The 9,890-nt window shown below is 37.1% G+C and overlaps 1 protein-coding gene across 2 annotated transcripts; it reads left to right on the forward strand.

Annotated features, from left to right (window-relative positions):
• The first annotated feature begins 903 nt into the window (after positions 1–903).
• Positions 904–7,780, forward strand: FOXF2 (forkhead box F2). Of its 2 annotated transcripts, XM_069730756.1 has the most exons (3): positions 904–1,080; positions 1,242–2,456; positions 6,580–7,780. In XM_069730756.1, the coding sequence occupies exons 2-3, from the start codon at positions 1,475–1,477 to the stop codon at positions 6,744–6,746; spliced, it is 1,149 nt and encodes a 382-aa protein (XP_069586857.1). In that variant the 5' UTR covers positions 904–1,080; positions 1,242–1,474; the 3' UTR covers positions 6,747–7,780. The 2 variants fall into 2 exon arrangements, with proteins under 2 accessions (XP_069586857.1, XP_069586856.1); XM_069730755.1 differs by lacking the exon at positions 904–1,080 and having other exon boundaries at positions 1,107–2,456.
• Positions 7,781–9,890: the final 2,110 nt, after the last annotated feature.

The raw sequence follows: 9,890 nt of genomic DNA on the forward strand, positions 1-9,890 counted from the left end.
ACTTCCTAATGTAGAATCAGTAGATATTATATCCAGGCTCGGACTGTCCCACAGGAGAACAGGTAAACCCTCCGGTGGGCCCCTGTGCAGGAGTCAGAATCAGACCATCTAGAAGGGCAGATAACACAGAACACTGGATGCACTATATACAGACAATGTGTGCAGCATCTCATGCTTTATTTACCACACTACTGTTATTTCCTAGGTACTTAGGCTGAGATGACAGAAGGAGTAGTAGTGTCCTCCATCACTGGTCCCCTTCTCACCATGGGCCCCTTCCCTGCTAATCAGCTCTTATTACACAAAGACACTTTTAGAAAGAAGAGTTCAACTCAACCACTCAACCAAACTGACCTGCATGTAGTGTATAGCAGCAAACCCAATAGCTTCAAAATTGATAATTACCTGGCCCCCAGGATTGTGGGTGATTACTTTCAAAAGTACAGTGAAAGTGTCAGCAGGAAAGTAGAAAACAGAGGAAGCTTTAGAGAAAAAGAGCCATTTGCCTTTCAGGGGCCTAGGAAAGCTTTATCTGGATCTCTATTGCTTTCATATCAGTGAGCAGTCAGCTTTCCTGGACTCTTGTATGGTGTAACAACATGGAAGTGCAGAATCTCATGCTCATAAATAAATCCTTTCCATTCAGGAGTGTAGGAAAGCTGGGTGGCAACTGTTGTTGAAGCTGTAATGGCAGTCATATTGGTTTTCACCAAACTTTCCTAGGTATATTAAAGAAGCAACATTTTTAGAAACTAAATTGGGTTGAAATAGTCAAAGTGAACGAATGCAAAGTGTTCTGAGTGGTTGTTGGTGATGGGCCTGGGACAGGTCATGGTGGACAGACAGATGCACACAGGTAGAAGGGGGATAGCAGGGCAGTCCAGCCAGAACCACTACATTAGGAGGAGCTGCAGATTGTGGGGGCTGCTGGGTGGGATCTCCTCTCAGCACACACGCCGCAGGCCAGCAGCGGTCACACCGTCCTCCTCCACCGTGACTGCTCAGAGTGAGGAGCCGCCTGCTGTCAGTCCCCGGTGCCGGCGCTGCTGGGCCAGTGCGGGAAGTCAGGGCAGGCATTGGGTGAGTGAGTCCCCACCCCACAGCACTTGTCTGGCCCCCCAGTCTCTCCCTCTGCTGCTCACTACTTTCTTGCTCTCATTTGCACTGCTTTTGCCTTTTGGGCGCATGCGGACTACAAACTTTAGCAAATAAGAAAAATCTCAGTAGTTTTTTTTCCGCAGGACACTCCGGATGGCAGAAAAAAACTCCCATTTTTTATGGACTGTACATGAATCTGCGGATGGTTGGCGAGCCAGCTCTGGATGTGAGCGCTGCCTCCTCTAGTGCCTCTCATCTCCAGCCTTGGACTTGATCCCTCCAGGGGATTTCATGTCCTCTGCTGCCTGCAGGAGGTCACTAGGTCACTGAGTCCTTGGACACCACCTACCAGTGTGACAGTATACTGCTAGTGTCCATGAGTATACCATCTGTGATGACCACGGAGAACCACAGCCAGCACTTGGATCCCTCAGCTCCCCTCACCTCCAGCCCCACCACAGGGGCTCTGATAAGCCAGCAGACCACGGCCATGGACACCTCCTCCTCTTCTTCATCATCTTCCAAGAGCAAGAAGCCAAATTCGGGGCTCAGACGTCCGGAGAAGCCTCCTTATTCTTATATCGCCCTTATTGTCATGGCCATCCAGAGCTCTCCCACCAAAAGACTGACCCTGAGTGAGATCTACCAGTTCTTACAAGCCAGGTTCCCCTTCTTCAGAGGGTCTTACCAAGGATGGAAAAACTCTGTGCGCCACAACCTCTCTCTGAATGAGTGTTTCATCAAGCTGCCCAAAGGGCTAGGAAGGCCAGGCAAAGGCCATTACTGGACCATTGACCCTGCCAGCGAGTTTATGTTTGAAGAAGGATCTTTCAGAAGAAGACCCAGAGGGTTCAGAAGAAAATGTCAAGCTCTGAAGCCCATGTATCGGATGATGAATGGCATAGGTTTTAGTACTTCTATCCTACCCCAAGGATTTGATTTCCAACCTCCACCTGCTTCTTTGACTTGCCACAGTAATGGCTACAACTTGGACATGATGACAAACTCTATGACAGGAGGATACGATGGCTTGAGTGGAGGTCACCACGTCCCTCATATGTCCCCTAATCCTGGTTCTACGTATATGGCCAGCTGCCCTGTCTCCTCTAGTGGTGACTATGGACCTGACAGCAGCAGCAGTCCTGTCCCTTCTTCTCCAGCTATGGCCAGTGCTATGGAATGTCATTCTCCCTACACAACTCCTACAGCCCACTGGACATCATCAGGTCCTTCTCCCTACTTGAAGCAGCAAGCCATGCCACCTACTAATGCAGCATCTGCAGGGATACACTCAGGCATGTCATCCTACACCTTGGAACAAACATACCTCCATCAAAACACCCGGGAGGACCTCCCAGGTAATTGTCATTTTATTATTATTATTATTATTATTATTATTATTATTATTATTATTATTATTATTATACTTTTATCCCATAAAATAATTCTGATATCAGTATTCCTTTGCAAGAGACACATTTTAAATTGTACTAAAAATACTACATGACATGGGAAAAGTACCACATTGTTTCAAAATATTCCTATGTATGGCATAGTGCCTGTACTAAGTGGTTACTTTTTTTATTATTTCCCCTTAATTCAATTAAGTGTCAAATCATCGCTAAATCACATCTAAATGGCAGTGTATTCGTTAAATGAGTAAATGGAGCCACGAGTAAAAAAGGGGCAGCGGATGGGTGAATGACTGTGCTCTCAGGTCATGTATAAATCAAGCAAATGGGGCTCCTGGGACAACACGTTACACACATTCATCATCACTACTATGTAGCCCCAATGCAGGACTCTATATATGTGAAGTCCGAATATTGTGCTTCTATCACCTACCTAATCCGATCTCTGTATTATCTGAATGAATGGCTATATGGCTACTGACATATATATATATATATATATATATATATATATATATATATATATATATATATATATACACAGTATATGCATACATACAGATAGAAATATTTATAAAGTATATATATGTGGTGTATATATATATATATATATATATAGTGTAGATATAAATATATATATATTATATATATATATATATATATATATATATATATATATATATATATATATATATATATATATATATATTCACACGCTGAAGTATCTAATGAACATATCTCCCCATATGTGTAAACGTTTATGCAGATTAATTCTGGATATATCTATTTACGTATTTATATATCTGTATGTGTCTATGCGAGATGTATATACAAATCTCACATGGACATATACATAAACAGATATATATTCAGAATTAATCTGTATACACGTTTATACATAAGGGGAGATATGTTAATTGAACGACAGATACATAAATACATTTATCTCAACATGGAATATATAATCTATCAATCATCCATCCATGCAGCTGGTTATAAAAATACAAAGAAGGGATGTCAAGCAGCAGAACATGGTGGATTTGTACAGGGAAATGTGCACATAGACCTTATAAATGCGGGTGGCAGAGGTTAACTAAACAAAGACAGTCTAGGCTGGACCACACCGGAGAGGATTTGAGCCTGACTTAACCCACATGAGAGTGGCCTCTTGTCCAATTTTATGGGAATTTCAACAAGTAACAACTGCAAAAAAAAAAAAAAAAATGTCTCAGTATATTTTAAACCCCCCCTTCCGTGACCTGCCAATCATCCTAGAATGCAGGGAGAACCTGCTTATCTGTATAGACATCCCTTATGGGAGGTTATTGATCTAATCCCGGATTATGCACAGATTGCAGGAGCTGTAAATCTATGATTTGATTTTAATTAGCATAATATATAGCTTTCCTCCATCTACAACTACAAAATCAAAAGTAACCATTATCAGGGCCTGAATTGTATAATAGAGATTAAATAGTGACTGGTTTACAACCAAATACCTGGATAATACCATGTGCTGATATCAACTGATTATAGGAGATATGCAATATGTGCAGTCCAATATATGCAATATATATATATATATATATATATATATATATATATATATATATACATGTATATTGAGATAGATATGCATATATTTATATATGTGTGTATGTGTGAATTATATATAAATGTGTCTAAACACATATATGTGTGTGAGTGTGTAGACACATTTATATATATATTCATATGCATGTATACACACACACATATAGATGATAGATAGATAGATGGATAAATAGATAGATAGATAGATAGATGGATAGATGGATGGATAGATAGATAGATAGATAGATAGATAGATAGATAGATAGATAGATAGATAGATAGATAGATGGATAGATGGATGGATGGATGGATAGATAGATAGATAGATAGATAGATAGATAGATAGATAGATAGATAGATAGATAGATAGATAGATAAATAGATAGATAGATAGATAGATAGATAGATGGATAAATAGATAGATATATAGATAAATTCTATAATAAACATTGTATTTCTGCTTGCTAATCTTATCAGTGTGTCCTGCTTATTAGGGATATGTTCAGATTTGGCTCTTCAGCTTTGTATAGCCAGCCCCTGTCTGACATGCTGAGATTCTCCTTTGTAGCCACATTACATCTGTCTGCATACAACTAGTTAGAGAAAGAGGAAAACAACTGTGTTCTTGGGTCACCAGAATAGATGTAAAACTGCAGGCTGGAAGCACAAGTTAGTTTTTTTTTTTTAAATGATTATTTTAACTTTCTTTTAGTTTTTTTTTTACAAACCTAGGAATGTATTCCAAAGGAAGGAAATGTCTAAAGGAAGGACCAATACAACACCTTTCTTTTATATCCACTCCTGGTTTAGAAACACAAAAAGTGTTAAACACTGCACCAGAAAGATATCTGCAACATCTGACAGCTAATATTAAAATAACAGTCTCATTTTTACCCTGTGATTTGTTTCTTTCATTTATAATTGAACAAATAATCACGTTTCAGAGGGTAGTAAAAATTAAAATGTGCGTTTTATATTTTGGAGCTTTTTCTTTTACAGCTGACAGTAAAGTCCATTAATGTGTCGGTCCATGCACTCAACAATAAGACCCCTTTATTTGTAAAATTAGTATTTCAGAATAATTAAAACTTGCAATGATTATCGTGACCTTTGTGTATTATAATAGGTTTATTATAGTAAAGTTACTTAAAGGGCCAGTACCGCTGCCTATCAAACGCTATGTAGCTGTAACAAATAACGGTCCTTGATGTTGGGTGAGATAAGGGTCCTGCCAGGACCCCTCATTCTGTATCTCGCCAATCTGATGTTTTCACTTCATTAGCACAAAGCCAATTCTAACTCCAATTAGGAAGCCGAGCAGCTCGTTAAAGTCAGCTCCCCTTTTACATTCACCTGGAGGACAGGCAAGTGGCCGAGTATTAAATATTAATCACATAATGAGGTGTCTGCAGCGGGTTAATGAGCCCGGGCGATGTGGACCCCACTTTACTGCCGCATTCCTCCCTGCGCCTACATAAAACCTAATGGCCTGAGCCCTGCGCTTTCATGTTGTCTCACATCCAATATCAGGCGCATTGGAACCGCAGCGCCGCTTTATTGACGGCTGGAAATACATCTTTTCTCACGTTGTTAATCCATGGAAACTGATTAAATCCGGCTCATAACTGGGGAATGTGGAAACACTGGTGTTACAGAGAGGGATGAGTGGCCATGCCAGGGAACAATGGCTTATTACAGTCACATAGATTTTATTTTACAGAAAACGAAATGATGGATAGCACAGAGTCATGCAAAGTCACTTATACACATATGTAAATATTAAAATGATACTTATGTAGATACTTATTACCCACGTAGACAGTCATATATGTAAGTATATACGTGTGTATATTTTTAGACGAGTTATATACAGATTTATATAGCTAGATAAAAGTATATGTGTACATGCATAACCGATATATACACGTGTGTGTTTTTCTATATGCTAGCTCTACAGCTTTCCCTGTAGATATATATATATATATATATATATATATATATATATATATATATATATATATATATATATATATCCAAGCTGGTGTGAATTGGTGCAAACTATATATAAATACACACGCGTAACTATATGTGCATGTATGTGTATATATATATATATATATGTATATATATATATATATATATATATATATATATATGTATGTATATATATATATATATATATATATATATATATATATATATATATTTATATATCTGTGTCTAGGAGTATAAATGTATTTATATATTGTATATATGTACACACACCTATAGATAATTACAGACATATTTGTGTATGTAGATATTTACATAAATATTTATGTGTACTGGAGAATATATATGTATCGCGATTGTAGCCAGCATACAGAAAGATAATCGCAATTGAGATGCTACCCATGAAGATATATCTTGTCATTTCGTTGTTCTATCAGTTGTTATCTACCTGTTTGCAGCATATTCATTTGGGTTTGTGTTGCAGTGGGATTGCCTCGTTACCAGCACCACTCCTCCCCAGTGTGCGACAGAAAGGATTTTGTCCTGAATTTCAACGGGATTTCTTCTTTCCATCCGTCTGCCAGTGGTTCTTATTATCATCATCATCATCATCAAAGTGTCTGCCAGGACATAAAGCCGTGCGTGATGTAGGGGACCGGACGAGACGCAGGGCCATGGTGCGGTTTTCTGTGCGGTGCCGCAGTGTGTGTACAGGGCCCCAGGCTGCGCTATCCGCAGAGCTCCCAGTGCCCGACCAGGGTCCTGCTCAGTCCTTTACTGCAGGTGGATCTGCATCTCATGCATCGTGTCAGTTGTTTCTCTTTCCCATCCCCACGGGCTTGGCCATTTATTGAGGCACTTACCTGCATCATTGCCCTTCAAACACAGGTAATAATAGAGTTTCAGATGTTTACACTATTGTGTTCAGGAGATTATTTCCTATCCAGACATTCAAGGATTTCTCCAAGTTTTTTCTTGTTCCTCAAATGCACTTATAAAATATGTAATAAATGAACACATCAATGAGTTATCCAATAACTACCATTTAATTTATTACAGAGGACCTGCTTTCTTTTTATTCACCACAATAAGGAATGTGACATGCCATTAAGAGTCCATTGTGGTGCACAGTATGACTATAATCCATATTGTTGTACCTGCAAAGAAGCAAATCAGCTCATAATCCGAGATTACGGTGACAACATACATTCCTAGAGAATAGAAAGAATGTGATTTATTAGAATGGAAATAGACATCAACAATGGGGGTCGTTGTGTAAGGAAATGTTTTCTAGTTTGTCCTTGTAAATATTTTCCGTGTGAGTTACCCATGAATCATGGCTGATGTCATAAAATGATTACATGTAATAATAATCTCCACAAGGTGGAACTGATTCTATGATTCTAAAGACATAAACTAGTGACAACTGCCGCACCCGACAATTATTCCACCTCGATATCAATTAATTCCAACGAAATGTAAATACTAGGAAATAAAATAATTTAGTATTGAAAGGAGAAAAAAAAATCTGTTATTGTGTCTTACGTTGAAATGCTATCAGAATCTGTATACTCACCACACTATGCTTTGTAAGGGAAGATTATATTTGCACTTATGTAGTCGTGAAATAATGTCTTAGTATTCAGATGTACATTTTTTTCCAATAAAATGTGTATAAACGTCAATACAGGTGCGGTCTGAATATTGATAGAGGCTACAATTTACACCATTGTACATTATAGAGGAAACGTCATGATCTAGAATAGAAATGGTACCTAAGCCTGAAATCCAGGTCAGCACTGGGCTCACAGTCGTCCTCTCCCTGGTGGCTTGCAGATTAATGATGCTGCACCGCATATTGCCGGCTATATTTATTTTTTGAAGCCCTATTTACATTGAACCAATATAAACTGTGAATTGCCAGAAGTCTGCTGTTTCCTGTCGTGTTCCAGGATCCTATTAATAAAGGTTGATAGTAAATACAGGAGACTCCTGCAAAGTGCTGATGTCTCTGAGACTGGCTGCAGCTGCACTGCTGAGCTGATGGGTGACTGTCACAATACAGACTGAGGACCTCACAGCAGCTGGACCTCTGCTCCCTAATGTCTGGGTCCAGAGATCAGCCAGAAACTAGAAGCAATGCTCAATTTCTATCTATCTCATATCTATCTATAGATCTATCTAGTATCTATCTAATATCTATCTATCTATCTATCTATCATCTATCTATTATCTAATATCTATCTATCTATCTATCTATCTATCTATCTATCTATCTATCTATCTATCTATCTATCTATCATCTATCTATTATCTAATATCTATCTATTATCTATCTAATATCTATTATCTATCTATCTATCTATCTATCTATCTATCTATCTATTATCTAATATCTATCTAATATCTATCTATCTATTGTCTATCTATCTATTATCTAATATCTATCTAATATCTATCTATCTATTATCTATCTAATATCTATCTATCTATCTATCTATCTATCTATCTATCTATCTATCTATCTATCTATCTATCTATCTATCCCATTCCTTCTATCTATCTATCTATCTATCTATCTATCTGTCTATCTAGTATCTATCTATCTATCTATCTATCTATCTATCTATCTATCTATCTATCTATGTCTGTCTATTTCTATCTCATATCTATCTATCTATCTATCTATCTATCTATCTATCTATCTATCTATCTATCTATCTATCTATCTCATATGTATCTATCTATCTATCTATCTATCTAATATATATCTATCTATTATCTATCTATCTATCTATCTATTATCTATCTATTATCTATTATCTATCTATCCCATTCCTTCTATCTATCTATCTATCTATCTATCTATCTATCTATCTATCTATCTATCTATCTATCTATCTGTATCTATCTATCTGTCTGTCTGTCTATCTATCTGTCTCTGTCTGTCTGTCTATTTCTATCTCATATCTATCTATCTATCTATCTATCTATCTATCTATCTATCTATCTATCTATCTATCTATCTATCATCTATCTATTTTACATTATCTATCTCCAGGTAAAAATAAAAAAAATCAGGTGACACTCAAAATTGGGAAACTATCAAATGTCTACAGAAAACTTTTTATAAGCCTAAGTGCAACAGGTAACGTTTCAAGTTTGAGAAAGGCTCTGCGGTGCCGAAACGTTGCCTGTTGTACATATGGCCTATTAACAATTTCACCGGACTTTTGATAGTTTCCCATTCTTGGCTGCTGCCTGCTTTCTTATTTTTACAATAACTGGTTTTCGGGCTTCAATCAATGGGCTAACACCTCTCCTTTACTATGAAGCTAATATATATATATATATATATATATATATATATATATATATATATATATATATATATATATATACACTTTTTTGAGTGACATTTCTGCAATATCAATGTGGAAAAATTAGTGCACTGTCAACATTATTTGTGAATCCACAAACAGTGGTGTAGCATTTATAGAACTTACCTAGTGCCTATTCATTCAGCCCACATCATGTCATGTGAAATATAATTATGTTAATTTACAAGTTATAGAGCAAACATTACTATACAGACGTCCAGACTGATATATTCATTCATAATATAAAGATTCTATATGTTATATCTGTATGCCCAATGGGAAACCACGAAACACACTGGAGCTTTTAGGTTGCAATCAAACGAATATTTGTTTTTGTATTTATTTATGCAGTTTTTTTTTAGCCAATGTCACCACTGTATCCATTAAGAAAAAAAAAACCTGTTGAAGGCCAGGG

Source organism: Ranitomeya imitator, chromosome 6 (assembly GCF_032444005.1).
Source record: "Ranitomeya imitator isolate aRanImi1 chromosome 6, aRanImi1.pri, whole genome shotgun sequence".
NCBI lineage: Eukaryota > Metazoa > Chordata > Amphibia > Anura > Dendrobatidae > Ranitomeya > Ranitomeya imitator.

Excerpts from the sequence above, each read along its gene's own strand:
- FOXF2 (XM_069730756.1), top strand. The coding sequence starts at position 1,475 with ATGAGTATACCATCTGTGATGACCACGGAGAACCACAGCCAGCACTTG. Across the intron at positions 2,457-6,579 it reads CACCCGGGAGGACCTCCCAG|TGGGATTGCCTCGTTACCAG; the intron begins GTAATTGTCATT and ends TTTGTGTTGCAG.